The 27168-nt window shown below is 35.1% G+C and overlaps 1 protein-coding gene across 3 annotated transcripts in view; it reads right to left on the reverse strand.

Annotated features, from left to right (window-relative positions):
* Positions 1-27168, reverse strand: part of USP25 (ubiquitin specific peptidase 25) — a 134875-nt gene that overhangs the window by 90130 nt on the left and 17577 nt on the right. For all 3 annotated transcript variants that reach the window (XM_044251102.1, XM_044251101.1, XM_044251103.1), the window contains exons 2-4: positions 19118-19195; positions 15542-15686; positions 3420-3543 (exon numbers count right to left, since the gene is read on the reverse strand). In XM_044251102.1, the coding sequence (XP_044107037.1) occupies positions 3420-3543; positions 15542-15686; positions 19118-19195 (347 nt within the window). The remainder of the gene's footprint in view (positions 1-3419; positions 3544-15541; positions 15687-19117; positions 19196-27168) is intronic.

Raw genomic sequence — 27168 nt, forward strand, 5'->3', positions numbered from 1 at the left:
ATGGGATGGCTCAGAAGTACGCACTACCAAGATGACCATCACTGCTGCAATCTATAATCATACCCAGCAAGGCAACATAAACACAATCATGTGCTAAGGGAAAATTAAAGAGATTCTATGTTTCCAACAGAGGCCACCACACTGCCTGTCAGACCCATGACTCCTGCCAAAAGTTGACTTGTCTCATTTGAGGAAGGATACACTGTATGGGGTGTGACTCCTGCCCAATTCTGGAAGACTGACTACAAAGAACCTTTGACCATCCACCTCTCTCCTTACTCACCCCAACACTTCTTGGGACTATCAGTGGTGTCTCATTATTGACAATTTTTCATTTCGAGTTATGGCACTGCTATTCCAGTCTTATCAGTCAACTCTGGCCACAGTCAGCCCTTGAAATGAATCTGGTTTTATATTTTCGATTCTTCAGACCAACTGTAATCTGACAGTGGTATACCTTTTTATAAGAAGAGCTACTCAAAAAAATGGAATAATAAGCATTCCATGGATCTTTAATGATACATAGGCATGTGATACTGTTGAGCCCTAGAATTATTTTCACAAAACAACTAAAAAGATTTATAACTGCCTCCCTCACTACTCCTGTTCAACACATCTTCTTACAGCCGTTTCCTCTCACAACAGCTTCCTCAATAATGATCAGGATGAAAAGGGTGGGAGTTATAGAAACCTATTTTAAAAATTCAGAATCCCACCCTAACCATTGCTGGACATGATGCTTTTTTCTCTCCCCTAATGACAACTCTAGGACATCCCGGTTGGGAAACCCCAGGTTGCTCCCAATCTTCTACCCAACTAATTCAAAGTCATTTTATGAGACCAGTCATTTTCACAACAAACACATCACAGACACAAATCAATTACAATGCTGTTTATTAGCAAATTTCAACTATTCCACCTGTTCCCTATCTAAGCATTAGTAACCAAGAGATAATTATAATTAATACATCCAATCCTGACATTAATTAAGGAGTAATTATATTAAGAAGCACACTTTAAAAATGTTCAATTTCTTAAGAAATTTCACCATGGAATTTATGAGTACTTAACCAAGAATTTTAAGATATAAAAAGATAGGCTGTAACTCATTTAATCATAATGTAGTATTCCAAATGTATGAATTCATATTAAAGTATATCTGCTAAAATATAACCATCATCATATGATACTAGGAATTTGGCAAAATTTTGTTATGCAAACTTTAGTAATGAATAGTTAAATTTACTTTTAAGCATGACATATAAACTTTTTCTTAAAAATACATAATTTCCCCTTTTGAATTTAGAATCCTAAACTTATTAATAAACCCATAGGAACAAGTATCTCTTTGCCAAATGTTTACAGCCAGAATCCTTACACTTCCTTTTTTCTGACACAATGATTTACATATGTGCTTATTAACTGCACATTTTACATTTAACACTTTTTTGTTAACTGTAAATTATAAAACCTACAAATACCACAAAAAACTTGTATTTTGCAACAGTAAATTAGTATGACTTACTCCTACAGAACATAATGTTTTATGTAACATTTTATGGCATATTACACTATATCAAATCTCTGTAATGTTATATACAATAAAAATATTTATGAAGTGTTCATTATTTTAAGAATATATTAAAGCTTAGAAGACCAAGAATAAAAAAGAACACTATCTTAAGAGATATTTGTTTCCACCTGGACAAAAACGATTATCTAGAATATATAACATAATCATTAAACTTTATAACAGATTAGGAATGATTTTAATCCTTTAACTTTAAAGTTATTTTTACTTATTAACTAATTAATACTTGCTATTTTAATCTGAAAACACATGACACAAAACTACTGACACTATTCGCATATAAGCTTCCATACTTTATTCTATTTGTATACTAATATAAACTCATTTAAACAAAAACATACATACACTTTTAAAAACAAGATTTGGCATATATTATGGTATATATTTATGTACAAATATATAATACGGTATGTGCTCTATTTTATAATCTTTTATACATAATAGATCATTTCCTTTAGATATAATATCCAAGTTATGTATTTCACATTTAAAATATTTCTCACCAAAGTTGTCAAGTTTTATAATTATTCCAGACAATTATTTCATTCCAATCCATTTTTGAAACAAACATAATTTTACAATTTTTCTAAATCCTTCACAAAATAAGCCTAATTACAATGTCTAAAGACAATGTATGAATTTTTTATTTTTCATTTAAAATTACTGGCATTAATTGGTATCCCCCCAATTGTAAAGGACAATGAATTTTAATTTAAGTCTTTCTATCTTTCTATAACATCTTATGAAGTAATATTTCCAAAGTAACATTTAAGACATTAAAAAGTATTACTAAAAAAAATTATGTGCCTGCTAAATATACCATTTGGAGACATCTCTTACAACACAGTAATCTCAGATTACTTAGAAAGAAATATACTAATGATACCATGCCGAGGGAAATTATCTGAGAAAGCTAGTACATTCGAAACAACTTGTGTTATAGGGAAAAGAACACTGGAGTCCTAAGATTTACTTTAGCTGTGTACTTTTGCAAAATCATTTAACCTCTTAAAAGATCTATTTCTTCTTCAATGAAATAGTTACCACTGCCTCCAGAGTTGTCTAGAAGATATTATATTTTAAGGATTTTTTTTGAATCAACATTGTTTCATGATAAAGTAAAATTTATTTTTATTTGATCCATAAATGAATCAAAATGTTCCAAACTGAAAAGTTTTCATTATTAAATCAAAAGGTACATTCTATCACACATCTTGGAATCTTGCCTATTTCTTTAAAAAAAAAAAAAAAAAAACTTATAAATATACTATTACATTATAGGTCAGAAGATGGAGAGAACTAAGGCCTGGGCTAAATCCAGCTGGCAGCCTGTTTTTTAAAACAAGATTTACTGGACCATAGCCACACTCATTAAATTATGTATTATCTATGGCTGTTTTGGCACTACTATACTAGAGCTGAGTAACTGTGACAGAAACCAAATGGTCAACAAAACCTAAAATATTTACTATTGGCCCTTTACATAAAAAGTTTGTTGACCCCTGCTATAAATGACTACAAACTGAATTGGACAATGTATCTAAAAGAGATGAGGGAATAAAAAACAAATTAAAAAATTATTAAAATATACACCTAAATTAAATGCCTCATAACGCCACTCCAAAATCCTAAAAATCTAAGCTCCAAATGCAATCAGAGCTAGAATATGGCAATTTTGGTTACAGAAAATATAAAAACAATACTAAAGTTTATTAATGGATTTATTTAGAGTAACAAAGTGTATCTTTGTGCCTCTTGAAATTAAAGCCAATTATTATTTCTATTATAAAAAGTACTTATATCTACTTTATACAAATTATGTTTTTACCTGCTAATGGCTTGCTCCTCATCAGTTATTCCAGTCTCCCTGAATGCCCTGTTTGATTCCGCCAAACTCAAGGCAATTGCTCTCTGAAGATCATCTTTATCATCTCCAGTGAGATCAATCACATCTGAAAAGCAAAACTATCTTTCTCAAAATTAAAAGTCAAACAAAATGAAGGTAATTCATATCATGGGGATTTTATACCCAATATACCCTTTCAAACCAAAGTCAGCACCAATTTAATTCTCCGTAAGAGCTCTCTGAAGAGACTGCAAACACATTTTAAATTGGTTATATTTTAAAACTTAGTGTTTTTCCCTACAAAATATGCCTAAAGCATTAAAAGTATAAATATTTCTCACTGTACAGGAATCTCAAAATTTCTATGAAGCTTTTGATTAAAAGCTATTAAGTAGAAAGACCACTAAAAACGGGTTTTTACCAACAAAAATTGAAATCAACATAATTAAACATTTACATTTATGCTTTCTGAAGTTTATCCAAATATACATACACTACAGTTCATGCATACTACTACCTAGACATTATCTAACAAAATATAATAATAACTGAGATCTCAAAAATTATGCTTCAAAATTAAATGACCATAAATGCACAAACATAAATGTTTATGTATACATTTTTTAAAGACTAGAAGAACATATTAAACTGTTAACAGTGGTTAATTCTGGGGAGAAGGGTTATGGGAAGAGCAACAAAGTATCAGGACCTTTCACTTTCTATTTTAAACACTACTCTACCATCTGAATTACTGAATAAACATGCAGTCCTCTCCATTTAAAAAAACTTTTCATTTCACAGAAAGAAATATACAAATAAATGATACCATTTTCTTTTGTTCTTTTTCTGTTAGAAAGAAAATAGTCTTGATGCTGTAGTTTTTCCAAAGAATAGAGGCTACAGCTATTACTACCTTCAGAAAGAGCTTTTTAATCTAATTTCCCAATATATACTAGTCAATTTCCTTCACTTAAAAGATGGCAATAATACTCCCATTGTCAGAAGAACCATAATGTATTGCTAAGGATTACAAAACAGTATGATAAGACAGAAAGCTACAGCTTTGTGTGGTCAGGCTTACGCTTACAGGTATTTTGGGTATGTTTTACATTGATTTTGTTTACTTGTATTTGAGACATGTTAAATATCAAATTTTTTCTTTGTAATCTCGCAAAAAAATTTTTTTGCAAGAGAAGCATAGAAAGGGGTAGGTGATGGGAAATAAAATGCCTCCATTTTACCATCTGACTCTAGGATTATGTGTAGTTACTAAAAAAGAATGTGCCACACTTACTGAGAAAGAAATAATGCATATGGACAGTTCCAAAAGTCTCCTTCTATTGTTATTCACACTTTTACTCTGAACAGTTGCTTACAAAAGGATATTTAAAAATATTAGAAATAATAGTTGGCTATGGAAGGTGTTTTTTAAATGTCTTTAGAAAGTATAATAAAACCTCATGAAAATATAGTGAGTAGGGTCCAAAAAAATTCGGTCAAGTAAAATGTAGAACGGAACACAGCAAGGTAAGTGAAATGATGGAGCATGCCTACATACACCAGCAGGCCAAAGGTTTCCTAAGTCTTGTTTACAAGACCCAAGTCCACCTAGATCACAGCTGTAGACGGATGTTACCGGGTGGAGCCATCCAGCCCAGCTTCCAAACTGATGAAGCGGCTAGGACTAGAGGCATGAATGTGCCTCAAAAAATGAGAACTATCGTGGTTATTAAATAACGACCAAAACTCAAGTGAGTAAAGAGAGAACAATGTAAGTAAAATAATAATAATTTGAAAATCAGAAAGAAGCAGAAAAACCCAGTTTGGGGGATATGATTAATTAGCCCTCAGACTCCATTCCCTCATTCTCTTAGTGTGCTTTCTTCAACCACAGAACGTAGAAAGATGAAAACAAAACAAAACACATCTAGTTTCCCAATTCACTTACAGTTACAGTTCTGAATAAAATTTAGGTTCCACCCGCTAGATGCACTAACAGGGGACACAGAAGTTGGAAGTGAGGGGGAAGCCTTTATCCTGCTGCTCTGGGCTATTTTCTCCAGCATGACTGAACAGATACAGATTGTTCCACGCAGCATTCCAGTGTCCAATTTCCAGATTCGGGGATGTGAAGAGATAGAGAGAAGTGGCAGCTAGACTCTGCATTCCAATGTTCAGGCACAGCTCAGCGGCAGTTACCTAATCCTGCATGCTTGTTCTCTGGGCTACAGCTCTAGAAGTACGTTCTTGAGCTCAGGAGTCCCAGAGGCAGCCTCCTGATTCACTACCTTCCTGGCAGTGGCAAAGGGAGCAGCTTCCCTGGCTGACCAGTCCTGCAAGAATCTCGGAATCATTTCACAAGGCTAAGCCAGAGATCCCTCTTCCAGTCTATCCAGTGATTTTTCTTTTTTTAAGAACCTAATCCCCTGTGTTAAATTTCTTCTTTGAAACTATCTGGAGTGTTTACTGTTTCATGTCTGACAAGTATAGGAACCGCTAGAGTAGAAATGCATTTAGAAGTAGCAACTTACAATTAGAGCTTTTCATAATTTAATTCTAACTTAAGCAACATAAAAGCAAAAAACAAGGCAAGGTGTTTTTAACCCTATTTCATAAATTACTGAAGTTGTGAGAAATGAAGTACACCACCATTAAGAAGAAAGAATGGCAGACAGGCTTTAAATTTAAGTTTTCTATTACATCTTTCCTCTACACTAGCGATCTCCAATAGTGGTCAGTGGAGCCTTGGGTATTCCTACATGACCCTAAGACAGAAGGGGGTTCCATAAGTAAAAGATATTCTCATAAAAATACAAGATGTTATTCGCCTTTTCTCCCACAACATATCTGCACTGATGATGCAAAACAACAGCATCTTTGCCCAAATCGAGGCAGTAGCACCAACTTCTCTGGGCAATTCACTGTACTAAAACCACACATACTCACTACTAAAAAAAGAGGTGGGGGTATTTTATCTTATTAAATCTCAGACACTGAATTACAGATTCTTAATTCTATATGACAAAACAGGAAGTATGCACAGTACTTCTGCTGCATCCAAAGTAAGCTTTCACTCAAGAGAAAACACTAGTGCAATGCTTGAGTTGCAAGTCAGTTAAACTGGCTGATTTTTTTCTTCTCGGAACTAACGAATCACAAGCTAGGATTTCTCAAACTTCAGAATTTGGCAGATATTTTTCGAGAATAAACAAAGTAAGCCTGTCACCTAAAGGAGAACAAATAAAAATATGTGTTGCCAATGAATAATGTGGACTTTTCAAGCAAAAATGGTAACTTTGGAAAACTATGCACACATCTTCCCAACACCTAAAAGTTTTTCTGGGGAAAGTAAGTGATAATAACAATTTTGAATTGTTTTATAATGCAGACATCCTTCCAACATTTAGAATGAAATCTTTTCCATAGTATGATAAAATCACGCATAAGTAAATCCATTCAAAGAGTAAGGCAAGTTTCTAATATTTGGTTTTTGACCCATTTCCTGACACAGAGTTCCAAAATCATTTAGAATTTCCTGGGTGATAGGAGCACCTTTTGCTCTAATGAGAGGACTCCGGTAGACTCCCGTATAGCTTCAGGATGAATGCTGGTCACCAGAGAAACCACACCCAGATGAGAAGCTTGGAACTTTAAGAGGAACTTTTTTCTCCCGGGAGGAAAGAAAGGCTAGAGATTAAGTTAATAATCCATCATGCCTACCTGATGAACCTTCCATAAGTCCCTAAAGTACAGGGTTCGGAGAGTTTCCGAGCTGGTGGACATATTCACGTGCTGGGAGGATGGCACCCCAACTCCATGAGACAGAAGTTCCGGTGCTTGGGACCCTTCCCGACCTTGCCCTATGTACCTCTTCATCTGGCTGTTCATCTGTATCTTTTATCATATTCTTTTTATACAATAAACCAGTACATGTAGTAAGTGTTCCCCTGAATTCTATGAGCTATTATCACAAGTTATCAAACTCGAGGAGGAGGTAGTGGGAACCCCCAATTTGTAGCCAAGTCAGACAGAAGTGTGGGTAACCTGGGGACCCACAACTTGTGACAGGCATCTAAAGTGGGGGGCAGTCTTGTGGGACGGAGAGCCCTTAAATTACAGAATCTGAAGCTAACGTCTGGTAGAGAATGTCAGAACTGAATTGACTTGCAGGATACCCAGCCAGTTTTGGAGAATCAAGTCAGGTGTAGAAAAAAATTCACGCATCTGGTGTCAGAAGTATTTTGAGTATAAGCAAAGGAAGAAACAAGCAATAGTATTCTTTAATGCTAGAATGATAGGCTAATCAGAGACTATTTGGTCCTTAACTGAAAAGGTGGGCTTTTTACTTAAAGCCATGGAGGAGGTTTATTTATTATTTGTAATTTCATTTTAATTACAATAATTTTCTCCACGATGTTCCCATTACTCCATAAAACTTCTTTCCATAGGATATTTTAAAACAATACAGCAATCCTCAAAGATTATTATAACCTACTCATATACCAAAAACGTATGATTTTAAGACCAAATATTAACAAATGAAATGTTATTTCAATAGAATGGTTAAACATGAGTTTCTTCTTTTTCTAGAATTAGAACAATTTCTCCTATAACATGAAGCATGTAATGAACTATTTGTTTCACAATGAGAACTAGCCCTTTATGACTTTCTTATATGCTTATACTCAAAAAGGAACAGAGAACACACTTGGCTATAAATAATTTCTAACAACTGAAACAACTTCTAATTTCAATTATAAAAATTTAGACTTTTTAAAATTCCATCCAAATACCTGAGTATTAAGAATATTTGTATATTCATATAATATATGAATTTCATAATATATGAATTTCACTGAGAGAAGACCTCAGTGAAACACCAAACTTTGTTTCAATCAACCCTCCCCCTAGTACTAACATAAACACAACTCAAGGGCACAAATGTGTTAGTGTTAGCTGAATAACACTATAGAAAATCTCAGGTTACAAAAGCCTCCATCATTTTCAAGTCTGCCCAAATTAAGACATTTTTTCTGTAACATCCACCATAACGTAACACTCGCCCTAATAAATCTTCCACTCTCCAAAGGACTACCATTTGAGTAAAACTTAAATACCAACTATGAAACATTTCTCTGCTTACTCTAAAATATAGGCAGCCATGAACTTAACCAGGAATTAGACTTTATATGTATGCATTATTTGTAACTATTTCATTTTCCAAAAAACCCGCATATTAAAATGACAGGAGACTTCAAAGTTAGTTTACAAAAGTCAATTTAGCCCACAATACAGTTGAAACAACAGATGTAAAGATTCTGATTTTAGGAGACAAAGAAAAAGTTCTCCCATTGTTTTCCTTACCTACATAGGGCTAAACCTAAGGGAAATCTTTTTTTTTTCCCCCCAATAAGTCAAGTTTTATATTTACCACCAGCAAAGACTTCCAGGCAGGGGAATGATATGAGTAGAAAGAACTGCTTGGGGTTTTAGGAGTTAAGAGTGTTGATAAGAGCTTGACAAGAGCTGTAATAATAAATACCAAGCAAGAGCAACTGAAGAGAAAAGTATACAAAAACTGACAGAACTGCAAACTAAATGATTATTTTAGGAGATCAGGAAGAGCTTGTTTAAAAAACAGAAGAAGAAGAAGAAAAACCACTAGGCCACCAGAAGAATGAGGATGCCCTTGAGACAGGCAAATATGAACAAAGGGATGGTCAGCAGATGAGGAATAAGAAACTGACCACTCTCCCCCTCACTAACTCTCTTCACCATGGCTATATCCACACCATTCATCTCTTGAGCCAAATATCCTCCTGCATAGCTTGGGATGCACCTGCCTCGGACACCTACAAGCATTACTCCCTAATGTCACTCAGGTGTCTGTATAAATATGAACTCATCCAAGAGGTCATTCCCCAACGGACTCTTCTGTCTTGGCATATCTCCTGCCTGACATACAACCACATCCCTGTCACCCTCTGTCCCTTTACCCTCCTCTGTTTTTCATGAACCTACTACTACCTGACATTATTTATTTATTGTTAACTGTCTTTCCCCTAAATAAACTGAGACTCTGTTTCCTAATGGCCTAGAAAACTACCTGATACAGATGAGGCAATCAGTAAATATTTGTTAAACAAATAAAGGCTAAATCTAGACTATGGAATAGAGATTAAAATGACTGGGTCATCTTCAGAGTGGCACTAATTAAAACTTAAGAACATATGCTTTATCCACCTACAATTTTTTCTAGTAAGTGAAAGGACAAATAGCATCATAAAGTATCATGTTAGAAGAACAGTACTTAAAAGCAAGAAGATATACACAATGTAAATTGTTTTTCCCACCCCACTCCCCCATTCTCCTCTGCTCCCAGTCAGCTCTTAAGATGTTCCAACTTTTCCAATCTTCTCACTGCTGAACTCAGATTCTCTCCAACAGTGAGGTCCGAAAAAACCTTCTGTGATGATGGAAATACACTATTAATCTACACTATCCAATACTGGTGGCCACTAGTCACATGAGACTCCTACTGAGCACTGAGAATGTGTCTAGTGCAACAGAGGAACTAAGTTTTAGCCTTAGTTTTAAGTTATATTTAAATCTAAGTTGCCACACGGGACTATAGGCAACTATACAGAACAGCTCAGATCTAAAAGCTCTTGTTCTGTTTTTAATAATAGCTGCTGAAATTATAATGGCAGCATTGGAAAGGGAAGTGAATAGTAAAGGAGCTGTTCCAGAGTTTTGTCATAGACTTGACAGTTTTCCAACTTGGACTGTGAAAAAAAATTAAACATTCAGTATTAGTCAACAAAAGTTATAGCCCATGGCTATCATTCCTGAAATAAAATATAAGAAAATTCATAAAGTTACACAAATCATTTTGTAGTACATGTCTAAAAGAATTCTAAGTACACACTTAGAATAGAGTAGAAGCCTAACATATTTGCATACAACTGGTTACAATAACTTCCACACCACTGTAGTATCTCATTTTTAAGGTTAACCTTGACTTCTGGGGAATCATCAAAATAGTTTTATGCATTAGAAATCTCTATGGAGGGCACCTGGGTGGCTCAGTGGGTTAAGCCGCTGCCTTCGGCTCAGGTCATGATCTCAGGGTCCTGGGATCGAGTCCCACATCGGGCTCTCTGCTCAGCAGGGGGCCTGCTCCCTTCCTCTCCCTCTGCCTGCCTCTCTGCCTACTTGTGATCTCTCTCTGTCAAATAAATAAATAAAATCTTTAAAAAAAAAAAAAGAAATCTCTATGGAAAAAGAAATTTAACTTCCTTTGCATTAACTGCTTTTCTATCCATATTTGAACAACAGGAAAACATATTTGAAGAACGGGAAAAATACTAGCTTTCAATTAATAAAATGCTAAACTGCTCAGCATAAGCAATTTACCCTTAGTAGAGATGAATGTACCAGATTCGGCTCTACTTATCACGTGAGCTTTAAATCACTGTGAGGCTGGCCAAGCACCTAAAAGCAGAGTTCTAAGACAGAACCTCTCACTTTCTATGCAATCCTTACCTAATAATTCAATTCCTTTTGGGGGGGAAAATACTCTGATTCTAAATTTGTCAAGGATTGAACACCTAACAGTCATTCTGACGTGTTATAACAATTTCTCTAAAACTTATGCCAATAATATGTGGCATTACTTTCTGTGTTAAAATTACCTACCCAAATCCCTCTCATCTTTTGATCCATACTTTGATTGCTCAATTGTAGTACATCTTGTTCTGGTGGGCATATACTGTTTTTTTCCTGTTTTAAAAAAGTTCAAAAGAATTTAATGGTCATGAAAGAAAGAATGTAACTATTTGATTTCAAGTTGAGCAAAAGCCTCCCATGGTCATGTCTATGACAGATTTTGCCATGACACAAAAACTTAGCAGAATCTATTAAGTATATACCTATGATAGCGCAACATCTTGCATTGTTTCCTAGTCCGTTCTGTATTAGTATTTTTACAGCATAACTCCAACACAGTTTTACTCCCAACTTAAGCTGGAGGCATGAAGCATTCATTTGACAACTCACAATATCCAATCTAGACAAGAGATCCAAGTAGTGAAAGATGCCTAAAATTTTAGCTAATATTACAACAAATGATTTATGCCTCTCCTCAGAATTCAGTAGAGTATGGAAAATTACAAATGCAATAAAAAGACACCAAGTACATTACTATTTAATTCGTTATAATGCAGAGTATAAGCTTTCCTTGAAATGTTTTCTTTTTCTCTTAAAAATGAAAGGTAAAAAGGACAATCACAGTCCTACTAACTACTGAAAATGTAATTACTTCTTCAATATTAAGTGAAGGTTCACAAATATGTGTTAAGTCTTTAAACAAAGTGATACAATTATATCTCCTGACTTATCCAGTTATGCATAACAGAAAATTTCCCCAGAACGCCCAAATGTGACTTCTATATTTCTTTAAATGCTAACCTCTTCTAGTCATTAAAAAAAGATGTATTGGGCGCCTGGGTGGCTCAGTGGGTTAAGCTGCTGCCTTCGGCTCAGGTCATGATCTCAGGGTCCGGGGATCGAGTCCCGCGTCGGGCTCTCTGCTCGGCAAGGAGCCTGCTTCCATCTCTCTCTCTCTCTGCCTGCCTCTCCATCTACTTGTGATCTCTCTCTATCAAATAAATAAAATCTTTAAAAATAAAAAAAGATGTATTTTATCCCTTCTAAAGGAGCTTATATCAAGAAGGAATCTTATGTATTTAGCATTAGAGACTTTTATTTCAAAATATAGATTTTTTTTTTTTGTCAGCACCATAACCAATAGATGGCACACTTAAAGTCAGTAAGGTTTTATGTTTTAGCCCTGGTTGTAAGAGACTCAATACTTAGAAGGAATAAAAAAAAATATTAATTAAAAAAACATGCCACATTTGAAAAATTAAGTTAACTATGGTCAACTTTCAAATAACAATGTATTTCATATAAAATGGAGAAAATGCTCAAAAACAATCTTTATATCTAGAACAATCCCTTGAGAACTTGCTCACACTCTGATTGTTCCAATACACCAGACTCCAGTAGCACTTACATAGTTTTATCAATAGAGGCCTGTGTTTGAATATATATTTGTAATTATTTCCTATCTTTCTTCCTCACATGTTTTACCACTCCTTCCAAGAATTAAAAATACACAAAAGACTCCATTTCTTCCTAGGACCAATAACATAGTAACTTGAAAAAAATCTGTTGCCTGTAAGACGTCTCCTTACTTTCTCACTTTTATACCATGTAACACTACTGTGACACTGCCAAATTTTAATGCTGAATCTATTTCCTAACGGCAACTGTACTTTTTAGAACATTATGAAATATGGTACAAATTTGTTAAATGGAAAAGAATGTTACCTCATCAGGTATTTTTGTCACAGTTTGGTACTATTATACTACAATCACCACGTTACATTTTTACAAGGGTTTTTCTCAATAATCTGCAAATAACTTTATGGACCCACCATCCAACTTATTGAATTACTAAGTATAAATTAGCACTTTGGTGAGAAGGATAGCACATTTTATTGAAAAGGAAACCACAATAGCACACAATTTGCTCAATATGATAATCAGGTTGTAATGAAATCAGAAACTCCATATCTCTACCATTTTTTTAAAGTGAAATATAAAATTACTTAATGAAGGGCACGTGGGTGGCTCAGCTAGTTGAGCGACCGACTCTTGGTTTCAGCTCAGGTCATGATCTTGTGATCTCATGAGATCAAGCTCCATATCAGGCTCAGCGCTCAATGCAGAGTCCGTTTGGGACTGTCTCTCCCTCTCCCTCTGCCCCCTCCCCCCACCCCGCATAGGCATGGGCAAGCAATCTCTCTCTCAAATAAATAAACCTTATAAAAATTACTTGATGAGTATTTTTCAAGAGCTACACACACAAACATACACACAATTTTTAATTATCATTCATATGGGACACACACCTGAAATCAGGTTTGCCTTCTCCCTAAGAGCTTCTATTCATACCTCTTTTGTCCATAACATTTTCAGTATTCCTTGTCAAAAGTCTTGAACAGGTGTCAACATCTGGCTAACAATACTTGACTTTACAGAGCAAAATAAGACATGTTTTATTTAGAAAAGTCTTACAAATCCTAATTCCACTACCTACCTATATATATACTTCATGTCACAAAGTCAACCATCTATGTTAAAAACTCACAGCTGTCAATCTAAAATCTTGTCATCCTTTCCACTAGAACAGTGAACCATGTTTAGTCAACTTCCTGTTTCCTTCACTTTAACCAGCTGACTTCAGTTGAAAACTTTTTTCCTTTTTCTACCTAATTTCATTTTCCCCCAAGTCTCAGAAACTTAAAAGATAGATGCTATTTTCACACTCTATTTTATCCACTATTTATACTACTTCTCTTTTTTTCTTACTTCTTACAACAAGCTTCTCAACCTCATTCCTTTTCATTGGTTCTGAAACAGCTTTTTTGTGTGTATTATTTAAAATAATTCAATGAACACTTTTTGAGAAACTACACAAACTATTCCAATGTGATGATAGGCACATCAATGGTCTTTCGTCCTGGTAAGCTTCCCATTTGGTAAGCAAGAAAGGCATAAGCAAATAATTTCAAAATAACACAGTACTCATTAAGACCCAAGTAAGCCCTGGTGCTAGAGAAGCACTCACTCCAACCGAGAAGCAAGGGGAAGTATTCTAAAGCCAGAAGCTCCTGATCTAAGTCTTACAACACCAGAGGTAATTAAGCTGGGGGTAAAGGCTAGAGGGGATTCCAGACAGAAGGAACAGCAAGTGTAAAGAACAAATAAATTAAATAGCACTGGGTCGATAAGAACCCCAAGCCACCCTGAATTATCACAATTTTATGAAGTAAGAAGAGAAAAACAGTAGAAAATGAAGTCAGAGATACAGCTAGGGTCCAAAGCACAGTTTGTCTTGGATGTAGACATAAACAATTACGTCTGTCTCACATATATAAAACTTCTTTCATCACCAATATATTACCTATGTGAGGTAGGAATATTTCAGCTTTTGGCACATAAGATCAAATTTGTAAACAAAAATATTAAAATTATCCTGAAAATTTGAAGTATTTTATCAACAAACATTAAAATAATATTTACTGATAACAGTTACAAACAATGATATGAATGTGTTCTTCCTAGTTGTTTCTTAACTCTGAGAAAGTCTATAAACAAAATCAGAAGAGTGCCTGACTGATTCAGTTAGTAGAGCAGGCAACTCCTGATCTGAGGCTGTGAGTTCAAACCCCACCCCAGGTGCAGAGATTACTTAAAAATAAAATCTTAAAAAAAAAAAAAAAATTCAGATATTCTTCAAATACAAGTTAGTAACCAAACTTTTCAAATACAGAATGCATAAAAATAAATACCTTTTATTTATAAAATAAATACATTTTATATAGTGCAGTTATTACATCGTAATGATATATAGAGGTAACTAAACATATTTTGAAAAATTCAGTGCTACATACAAGCATGAACTATTCACATTATAAAGAAAAAGTAGAATCCCACATAAAACTTTCCATATGTATGTATATATGTATATATGTCTGTGTGATTGTGTTTACTTTATTACATGGTAATAAAACTTTATTCTAAAACCTTCATTTTGGGGAGGGGCGAGGGTTGAGGGAAGGGAAATTCTGTTAAGTGGTAAACCTATCGGTAATTAGAAACAATAGCTTACCTTCAAAAATAATACTAAGGCCTCTACCAACATTTAAAATCATAAAACAAATGTCTGTGCCCATTTAAAATCCTGGAAATGTTTGTTTCTTTCATGAGCGATACCTATAGCTATTCTATATCTCAAAACAATGAATAATAAATGAAATGCTCTATGAAAGGATATATAACTCAAGTACAATCTTTCACATTTGAACTGGAGAAAACAATAATGCAGCTAATAAAAATATACTCTTTTCAACTACACTAAAAAGAACCAAGGTTAAAATGGTTCTTTATCCTTTACCTCTGCTTAAACAAAATATATTCCCAAGGAAAGTTTTTAATTACATTATTAAAATATTAAGAAAGAGAAGTAAACTTACTTGTGTCTGCTTGGCTTCCCACACTGATGTATCTATCATTGCCAGGAAGTGCTGTTTGGTAGTAAGTTGTTTCCTCCTGCTGAGGGGTCTTGGCATTCTTTGCAGTAAGGAAAGCCACTGCTAATTCCAAGTTTCCATTACTATCCTTCAAATATCAAGAATGGAACATCAAACATTTTGGAATAACTCAGAATCCATGCATTCTTACACGATTTATTTAAATTTCTCCATAACAACTAATACTTAAATAGCAAAAATCATTTAGATTTGAAATCATTCTATGTGATCCTAATTTTACAAACTGATCATGAACAAAGTCCTATTAGAAAGTACATGTCCTATTAGTACATGAACAAAAAAAAAAAAACTGAGCACGAACAAAGTACATCGTGCTCAAGGAGCACGATGCAGACATCCAGAACTTCGTCCGCTTCATCTCCAGAGACGCCATCCAGAAGGCCCTGTGCGCCTACTTAGAGAAGCTCAAACAGAAGAAAAGCTAAGGGCGGGGCTGCCTCCATGGGGCTTGTGGCCGGATGCGCCCCCCCAGAGCCCTCGGATTCCGAGCAGTTTTAAACAAGCTGTTTTCCAGTGTAAAAAAAAAAAAAAAAAAAAAAATAGGACTACTAATGTAGTCCTATTTTTTCTAATAGGACTACTAATGTAAAAATCTATTCTATAATTTCTTAGTTTCTTATTACTTTCGCTTCTCCTTAACCAAAGTCAATCACAAAACTTGTATTTCTAAACAAATAAATGAACCAAAAAATGTTTTTTGCTATACAAAAGGATGAGAATGAATATTTGAAACAGTACTTCTGCAAAGAACAACTAAGAAAACAGCCAAAACATTCTGAAGCTTTGTAGTCCGGACAGACACACAGAACTAGACAGAAATACTGTCATACAGAAATCCTGTCAAGATGACAATCCTACCCAAACTAAGCATAAAAATTTAACATAATTCTCATCAAAAGCATATCTGGACAAAATTATTCTAAAGTTAATTTAAAAGAAAGCAGATGCTAGAAAACCAAGGATTTTTATATCAGCAAAATAATAAGAAGAGACATGACCAGTTCTAGGTCTTTATTCTCTGTAGAGTTAATAATAAATATAACAGTAGCTCTGAGATAGCTAATTGAAATAACATTAGGAAACCCAGATATTAATAGTGAAGTGATCTTTGTAACAGAAGGCCAGAACACCTAGACTATGCAGGCCTCATGAACTTTAGCAAACACAGAGACTATAATAGGAAGCCAGTGGAGGGTTTTGGACAGAAATGACATGGTATGACTTACATTTTAAAGGCTCATTCTGGCTTTGTGTTGAGAACAGACTATAGGAGAGAAAGGGCTAAAGCAGAGAGTCCAACATGATTTGCTATCACATTTAACGTGAGAGGTGACAGAAGGAGAAAGATTAGGATGATTCCAAGATTTGAAACCTGAGCAACTAGAAGAATGAGGTCGCCAACCCACCCCAACTCACATTCTCGTAAGTCAGGGAAGAGAGAAAAAAAGTAAGAGTGCAGTTGGAAAAGCAACACTGCTTTAAACCTTATATTGTAATCATTATAAGACTCTTATATGACTTACCAGCAACATAATATAATCTATAGCTAGACATGTAAAATAGCTGTAATGTGCAGTAACAATGGCCACATTTATCGAACACTTAAAATATGTCAAGAAATGTGCTAAGAGCTTTTTATATACTACCTCATATAATAATAATAAAATTAATATAACAGGGATTTATACAACTTGAAGATCATTTACTTTGGAGGGCTAAAAATAGATTCTTAAAACAGAAGTATTGAAATCAATCAATGATGTGTTTCCCAAAAGTAGATTCCTTGTCAGTATATTACTGAGAAAGTCAACTCATTACTAGACATCTTACAGAGTTATACTGGGTAATAGTTAAGATTTAAGTGTACTGATCTCCCACCACCAGTAGTTGGTGGTAATTGAAACCAAAGTTAAAAAAACAAACAAAACAAAAAAACTACAGCACACAACCTACCTCAAGGAAAACATGGACAATAGGTCATTTGATTAACTCTTTATGTTCATTTAATTAAACATATTCTACATGTTTCCCAAGTTAAAAAAAAAAAAAGAAAAGTGAATTCCGCAAACTTGCTCTGACAAGGTAATGGGTATAGCCTCACACAGAGATACAGAATGGTAAAGGCACTTTCTGAGAACAGACATGGAGTAACTGGGTCATAAATTGAGGGCTGACATTCTTGTTTCCTCTCCAAATACTTAACAGTTGCTTCATAAACCCTGCATTAATGCTCTGAACAGTACTGTTTCATCATTTTCCTGATAGAAAAAAAAGATGAAGCAAAGCTTATAGTAAAATCGGAAACGTAGTGTGGCCCCCCAGGCTCAGGTCACTTGGTTTGTACTCCAGCTCTTCCACACACCAGCACCTTTGTCAGCAGGGCTCCCAGGAGGACGTTAGCCACGTAAAATACTTTGAATAGCACCTACTATTCTAGGAGTTTAATAACCACTACTTATTATTATCATGAGTATAATCATCCGAAAGATAAGATTATTTCTAAAAACAAATGAAGAACTTTTGGCTCAGAACCAAAAGTTACATAATTAAACTCATCTCTCGGAGCAAGTTCCAAAGGACTGAAGTTATATGTATGCCTTGCAAGAGCAAGAATACTATATTGCTGTTAGCCTTTAGCAGCAATACAGAAATAACCTTAAAATGCAGTTCTAGGTTTTTTTTTTTTTTTCCTTTTAAGATTTATTTATTTGAGGGGGGTCAGGGCTGCACCCTTGAGGGAGAAGAGAGAGAGAAGCTCAAGCAGACTCCCTGCTGAGCAACGAGCCCAAGGCAGGGCTGGATCTCACTACGCTAAGGTCATGACCTGAACTGAAATCAAGAATTAGAGGTTTAACTGACTGAGCCACCCAGGTGCCCCTGCAGTTCTAGTTCTTAAACATCTCTTAGTCCCTTGATCTTTTCTAGTGGACATATCCCTGTGATTTGACTCATCTGGGTTTCCTCTGCGTGGAAATGTGGGAACATCAGAAAATGCAACCAAAATGATGCATTTTACTTACTGCACATACTAACCAGCTTGCTATTGAATGTTCTTAAGGTGCAATTAGTTAAATTAGCCAAGTTTTATTTCTCCTTGGAAAGAAAAAATGTAAGTTTCTTGCCCTCTATTCATTTTCTCTCTCCTCTTCTTCCTCCCTGTATTTCTCTACTGCACCCCTCTCTACCCCCATTTAAACTCTAACATCATAGCTCTGAGGACAATCAGCCATCGCATTTGGATTCATATCCTTTCATTTTGCAAGAGAAGCGTTCCATACAGAGAAAGATTATCTGTCACTTCAAGGTATCTTGAAACATTGGGCTGCTGAAAACTAACATGCTTAGAAACACAGCCTAAATAAGGCTCTTATGTTATGAAAGTTCTTTCCTATATCTCTATTACTATATCACAAAATGTAACTAAAAACCTTTCATATATGGTAGGCAGTAGAGGTGAGGGTGTAACTTAAACTGTATGCCGTAGAACAGAGGCCGTACCTTCAAGGCTTGCTGCAGTATCTGGGCATCATTAATCCCAGTGATTTCTCTCAGCTGATTCAAAAACGTCTGCTGGTGCTAGAGAAGAAAAATCGAAATACACTTTAAAATCTGAAAATATACAAGAATAAGAAAATAAATGATCTATGGGTTTAAAAAAAAAACAGAAAACACAAAATAAACTAGTATAGAAAACAAAAAAATTTAGAACTTGACAAAGACTCAACAAATTTCACTATTTTAGGGAGATTAACCATTCTCCTGTTTCCAAAAGGGAACCTGAACTTCTATTATTACTTCCCAAGAAATCTTACTTAATTAAGAGTTTCTGGCCCATTCTTCACCACCTAATTTATTCCTCCCAACAAGAAAAGGGTGATATAAGCAAAGCTTATAGTAAAATCGGATTAAGTAAAATGATTAAGCCTAAATAGAATTAAGGAAAACAGTTGTATCCACTGGGCTACTTTCACTAGGGGCTGAGGCCACTGAATGAGAAATCCTGGCAGTTCTAGCACCTCCCCCTGACCCTAGGGTCAGCCAGCATCCATTTCCCTATGATGTCTGAAAAAGACATGCCAAAGGACAAACCACACACTAGATGTGTATATTACAAGATGGTGATCCTAAGATCTATTTGAGGAAAAAGAAGATCATCTCATTCTCTAATCAACAGATCCCAACAGAATTAATTAATTAAAGATCCCAAACAGAATTAATCATTTGCCCCCATTTGCTTCAGATCTGCTGGTCTTCATGATCTATTATACTCTGTTGGAGAGAAAACAGAAAAAGGGATGGGATTCCACTATCAAATACTGCCCTGAACCTCCCTAATTAAGAACCATGTTCCTTCCGACATCTCCGTATTTCTTTAAACAAGTTCCCTAAAACTGTAAGACAGCACCACAAAATAAAGTTCAATGGAAATGAAGTGTAAAAGAAGTCATCACTAGAATAAAAGAACCTGCTGAAATCTTTCTTGAAAATGTTTTACATTCATCTCAGTAATAAACCAGTCAAGAATCCTCAACAGATAATAAAACTAGGGGGTAAAAATTTGATGGAAAATAAAATAGTTATAGTTTTAAACTCTATTCCTACAAATTATAAAGGGAGAAAGAGTGTAACTTTATAATGAAGAAATGACAAATACCACCTCGATCAAATAATCAGATTTAATATTACCAATACTGGGATAAAATGACAGCATATGCTGCCTGATGTTGTAGGATACACCAAGACGACAATACCACCTATGGTGCTCCTGCCCAAAATGCGTAACCGAAATCTAATCTTGTGGAAGCATCAGACAAATCCAAACTGAGGGACATTTTACCAAGTAATTACTCTGTTATCTTTAAAATGCTTCTGTCATAAAAGACAAAGAGTGAGTTTCTAGATTAAAGGAGACAAAAAAAAGGCCTGGTAATCAAATGTGGGAAACCAAACTGCATCTAACACTATGCTATACAGGACATTCCTGGGATAACTGGAGAAATATGAATATGAACAGTTTAGTAATAATATTGAATTAATATTAAATTCCTGAATTTGATAACTGCCCTATAGTTATGTAAGAAAATATCTATTTTTCTTAGGAAATACAACCTGAAGTATTTTAAATTTCAAAGGGGCACTATATCTGCAATTTACTCTCAAATAGTTTAAAAAAAAAAAGTTGTAGTTCTTTGTACTATCTTGCAACTTTAAATTTAAAATTACTTTATTATAAGGTTTTAAGATATTCTGTATACAGATTTGTTAATAACCATAAAATGTGCATTTCAAAACATACTCGACAATTTATTTTTTTTTAAGATTTTATTTATTTATTTGACAGAGATCACAAGTAGGCAAAGAGGCAGGCAGAAAAAGAGGCGGGGGGGGGGGTAGGCTCCCTGGCGAGCAGAGAGCCCAATGCGGGGCTCGATCCCAGGACCCTGAGACCATGACCTGAGCTGAAGGCAGAGGCTTAACCCACTGAGCCACCCAGGCACCCCACATACTTGACAATTTAAATATGCATAACATATACACCTTCAGAGTTGAAAGGTCCTAAACAAATTACAAAATGTAATAAAAAAATAAATAAAAAGCATACTGAAAATCAGGTTTGAGGTAACCGTCATCCAAGTATCTTTCATAGAAATCACATGTATAAGCTAGAAATTACATTCAACTGCATGTAACAGAGTCTCATCTAAATAGTAGCTTCAACATACTGCAGTGTCTGTTTTTCCTAATGTAATTATACTGGAGGTGGGCAATCCAGATCTGATAAGACCTCCCACATGCAAAGAAGATCTAAGCTCCTTCTGCCTTCCCACTGAACACTCTTATATGTGACATTCATCAAACGTCTGTCTCTCGATGCCTCCTCAAGTACCCGGTACAAGTTCCAGGGAGGATAAAGGGAAGGGCACAAGACAAAGGGCATAAGCCAAAACAGTCTAACTGCTTTAAGAAGACCCATTCAGTGACTTCCACTTAAAGCTTCCTTGAGCGGAACAAAATTGCATGGCCACTCATAGTTGCAAAGAAGGTTGGGAAACATATTTTCCAGCTAGGCAAAAAGCCACTTTGAAAATGAAATCAAGGTTCTGTTTGTGAAGAAAAGCAAATAATGTATATCAGATAAGCATGGGCAGTATCCATCATGCCATCAATGAATTTTCATTTCCAACAACCTTATTAAAGAGCTGAAATAACAAGACTATCTAAAAACAAAATAAAAATAACAGTATATAAACAAGGTCATATAAAATGCCAGAAATAAAATAGTTGAGTGAAAAAAAATCAAACGATCAAACTTAGAGATGAAAAAGAACTCTCCTCAAACCTGTCAACCTCCCTACGTTCATTTAAAGTAGTACCAATAACGAACAAATGGAACCATGACTAAGTTACTCAATACCAAACATCACAATGTTAAAGATGTAGAAAAATTTTACAGAAATTCTTATCTAAGGTTTTGTTTTACTGAATAAAGAACTTGGAAGATTTTATATGCTTCTCCGTGATCTCGCCGCCACCAGCACTCCAAACTCCAGTCTTGACACGGACGTTATTTCCCTCAACTGCAAATTACCTGGTCATGGATCAGGGAAGGACTACTGAACACTTCCCCCAAATCAGTCACTTATACAAACCTTACCAGCTATTATTTACAATGCTGGAAAAATGGAAACAATACAAACGTCCTCACACTAAGGAAGTGGTTCTAAACTTTAATGTGCAGAAGAATGACCCGATGAGTTTGATAATAAACAAGACTCTTGGCCCCGGCCCCAGAGACGGTGATTCCAGAGGGGTTAGGGCTGATGGCTAAGGGATCTGCATTTTTAATAAGTATCTCAGGTGATTTTTTATATAGATGGACTTAGAAACATAGTTTGAGTCAAGCAAACAAGTGCATATTTTTAAATAGCAAATATATAACCTATTTAGAGATTATCTTCACAAAATCATATTAAGCTAAAGTGATGGAACACAAAACAGTATACCCACTAACAACTACAAGTAAAATGTAAACAGGAAAATAAAGCTCAGAAAAGATTACAAAGGCCCATGTTAGACTCCCAATTCTCTTATCTCTGTATCCACACCCTTTGCCACTTTTAATTTCCTCTCACTAGAGACAATTTCCTTGCTGCACTGATGATGGACTTAGCCATGTGACATGCTTTGACCAATGACATATTAAAGACATTCATGCAGACATTAAATGTATTTGCATGACTGGGCTTCCCTCCTGAATTTCTGTAGCTTCCTTAAGAAGAACATGACCCTGGGTAGCGCACTCGCCCCAGAAGAATGAGGCACCTGTGGAGAAGAGCTACCCTAACCGAGCTGAAAATTGGTGAACATGATGACCGTATTTTGGTACACCACTAACTTTTGGAGTAGCCTATTATGGTAAGAGTCGACTGACAGAGCATTTTTTAAATTTAAAATTATTTAAATTTTAATAAAATAGCATTTTATTAAAGAGAAGCAACATCTTTGAAATTTCATAGCTTGTAGCTGTAATTTGACGTTTTGTTTATCTTTCACAACACAGTCAACTGAAATCGTAGAAAAAAAAATAATCCAGGCGTATCTCTAGCATAGTTCATAATCTCATGAATTTTGACAGAAAATGGAATAAGGAAGAGAAAATGACTGGGATGGAGTAGAAGGTTAAGAGTGAAGGAGAAAAAGGTGAAAAACCTTTCTTAGTTTGGTTAGCAAAAAATGGGAGAGAGATCAGAAGAGGTAAGCTATGAGAAAGATTCTAAGTTTATGGCACAGAAGGCATCACATCTGTCGTTTTCTCCTTTGTCACAGGCATCCTCCAGCTGTGCTTTTCCTGTCTTTGAAAACCTGCACCTTCATTTCCTACAATTATATGTTTTTCTTGTTGCTATTTCTGTTGTAATTAAGACCCTGGTCTTTCGTTCAAGGTTTGCGCCTTTCTATTTATCACACTTCTGGTCTGCAGACACCCTGCTCCTCAACTAAAAATGTCCTGCACATGGGTTCTCTCCTCCTGGACTAGCAACTTTCGATCCAAGATGGATCCAACCCACTTCCCTCTCTAGAGCTCATTTTCTGAGCTCTGAGGTCTTTTTTGTATGAATTTATATACTAAAATATAAGGAGGAGGATGCAATCTGTTCACACTGCTGGACCAAGAAAGGCAAGACACAATGTTCAAAGAAATTCAGCAACTGCAAACACCACAGAAATCAATAAGCTAACAAGCCAAGACTTCATGCAGGCCTTCCAATTCCTTCCTCAATGTTATTTTTATCACATGATTACATCTTTAAGTGCCCACTATGTGCAAAATACAGTACTATACACACTTCTAGGTAAAGGAAGCATCAGTAATTCCAATATAAATTAAGACTCAGAGAGTTCTACAGAAATTCTCTCCCTCCCCAATTGAACCTAGCTAATATTGGGTCTGTTTTAAATCTGTTTCAGTATATTACAGTATATTTCACACTGAGAATGCGCAAAAAAAAAGGAATCACTTACTGGCTTAGACTAAAGAAAGAAGATAAGCATTTACTATGTTCTTGCTGTATGCCAAGTGTTTTGAGTGCTTCCAGTTTATAACCTCACTTAAATGAGCACAGACGCGCACATGTGTGTGCACACACACCCTCCAAAAAGTTACTCTCATTTCATAGCTAACAAAGGCTTCAAGAGATTATTAAGTACAGAGACAGGAACAAAAACTGGTTTTTCAAATTCCACAATCTGTGCCCTTTCCATATTTTCTCTATATTTCATTTTGGAGATTAAAGATTCAGTGAAAAATGAAAACTCACTGCAAAAATGCAATACCATCGTCTATGTAAAATACTTAAATAATGGCACAAAAAAAGTGGAGCACCACTAACTACAAGGCAGGAAAACTTTCTACATTAAGGGGCAAATGATTCACACGTCAGTCAATGGCTCCTGAATTTCCAAATACATATGAAACCTGATTTAGTGAAAAAGAAAGCAAGCCAAAAGTTTCCATCTTCGGGGGGGAAAAAAGGCAACTCCTAGAATAAACTCTAAAAACACTTTCAAGTTTTTTTAAAAAAAAGAGGGAAAATCCTATTCTGATAGAAAAGCCCAAGGCATTCTTAAACTTTAGGATCACATTCTCTAAAGCACTGCTAGGCACCATGTGGTATTTTAATCACCTATCAATGAAAGGATTAACCATACTACTGCCTTTAAGGCACACCACCACACACACAGCTACTTTTGCAAATATCTTCTGGATCTACCCGGTAACACTAAACTGCCTTAGTTCATGTTATCTCTTCCCATAACAAGAAATCCCCATACTTACTAGACAGATAATTCCAAACACATAAATCTGTCCTTCATGTGGCTTCTTTTTGAGTCGCAAACCTGCCTCTGCCTCTACCAACGATATAAACCCAAAAGAAAACAAAACACAAACATATTTCACCAGATTGAGGACACTAGGAAAAACCTTCAACGCACACTAGGCTCTTCCAATAATGTATGGGAGCAATTCTACGCTAGAATCACACTGATTTCAAAAGATACCATCTATTTCACATTCTCTCTATCCTTATCTATCAACCCAAATTTACGTACAGTTTCCTTCAGTTAAAGTTGGAGGGTCTCCTGGCACTTACCATAGATTACAATAATACACCATGGTTAACCACTAGACTCTAAGTCTCAAGAGAGCACAGACTATTTTGCTCATCAATGTGCTCCCGGTAACTAATGCAGCATCTGGCATGTGGTAGGCACTTGATAAATATTGACTGTATAAATAACTACAGCAAAGTTTGCAGAAATGAATTGGAGTAAGTCAGGTCATAGGCCTTGAACTCATCCACAGGAAAGAACATACTAACTGATTATTGAAGCCAGAACAAGAAGTATACATAAATCAGATCCACTTACTAAACAAACATTCCACACCCTCTTACAGTCTATCTAGAATCCCATAGAAAGCTTCATTTCCTAGTTCTGGTCTTATCAACCCTACTTGAATGTGAGTGTACAGAAAAATTTGTTGAAATTTTCAATTGCAAATAATCTAAACAGTAACTCTATAATGGCTGGGGTAATCCTGTATCTTCTAGCATCACAGAGTCAAGGCTTATCTCAATCTTTTTGGGAATAGCATTACAAAACAATTAATTATATAATTCTATGGGTGTATAATTCTGACGGCATGCATTTTTATTTTTCACTATTTACTATTCGCTATTTACTATTTTTCACTATTCATTATTTACTATTTCACACTTGGGCTTAAATATTCCAGAACTTCTGATTTTAGAAAGATTTTCCCGATCATTTTATAGAATCCCAGAGCCACAAATGATCTTAAGCATTCGTGTAATAAAATTAAAAAAAAAAAAAAAAAGGAGAAGAAGAAAAGTAAAGAGATAGTTAGCTAAGAGCAATCGATATAGTTGGTTTTTCCCACCTTTCCTCACCTCAGTCTATTTTCTTTCCTGCCACCCCAACTCTTTAATCAATCTAACAGCTGCATGATATCCAGGTCCCTAATAGCAGCCCCCATCCTTATTAACTGGCAGATAACAGAAATGCATCATAAACAGATATTCTAAATGCACTTTCCCCCAAAAAACTGTTACACCGCACTGTAAGTTCATATAGAGTTAAATACATTTCCAGGCCAAATAAGAACCCAACACCATGAAACATAGTTTCTATGAGGATATGCATTCCAAAACCCCAACTATCCCATTCTTTTGGGATAGACAATGTTTTTAAATTAGAGTGCCTTATTCTGTAAAACATCTGGGTAAACAAAAGTTTTGTGAATCAAGTCATATCTTGATTATGATGAACTATATGATCTGAAGTTTAAATAAAATATATCTTCATATTATCTCTAGTTTCTACACTTAAATTTTCCTAATGAACTTGGGAGTCCAAAAATAAAATCCCTTATACTAATAAAACAAAACAAATACACTCTACATAGAACTCTCAAACTAGAATACTATATAATTCCTCACAGCTATATGTGTCACAGTTAACTCCTTTGTTAAAGCAAATACAGTTTGCGATCATACTCATTACAGACATAATGCACCCTACTGACTACTAGGAAGTCCAATCATAGAGACATAGTGCTAAGTTTAATAAAGCATATATTCAAAAAAAATAAATAAATAAAATAAAGCATATATTCTAAACAACTTTCTTTTTCGGTCCAATAAGGCTATTTGCATCAATGTCCCAGTCTTCAGCACCTCAGCAAACATGTCCACCATCCAGTGGACTTCTATCACATCTACAGCAAGAACTGAAACTCAGTCTGACGGCAAACCTCTCCCAAATTTAATCCTTCCATTATTCTTTAGTTTTCTTTACATTTTTGTAGCCAATCATATGTTACTGGTGAATACTTCCCTATACTAAACTTTCCCTATTCAAATTACTGTGTGGTTTCTGTATCCTAATTGGACCCTTATTAATAGAGCTTTCTTAAAAGCAATTTTTATATTCTAACAATACATTAATGATGTAATTCTGTATTTTTA

Source organism: Neovison vison, chromosome 6, assembly GCF_020171115.1.
Source record: "Neovison vison isolate M4711 chromosome 6, ASM_NN_V1, whole genome shotgun sequence".
Lineage (NCBI taxonomy): Eukaryota > Metazoa > Chordata > Mammalia > Carnivora > Mustelidae > Neogale > Neogale vison.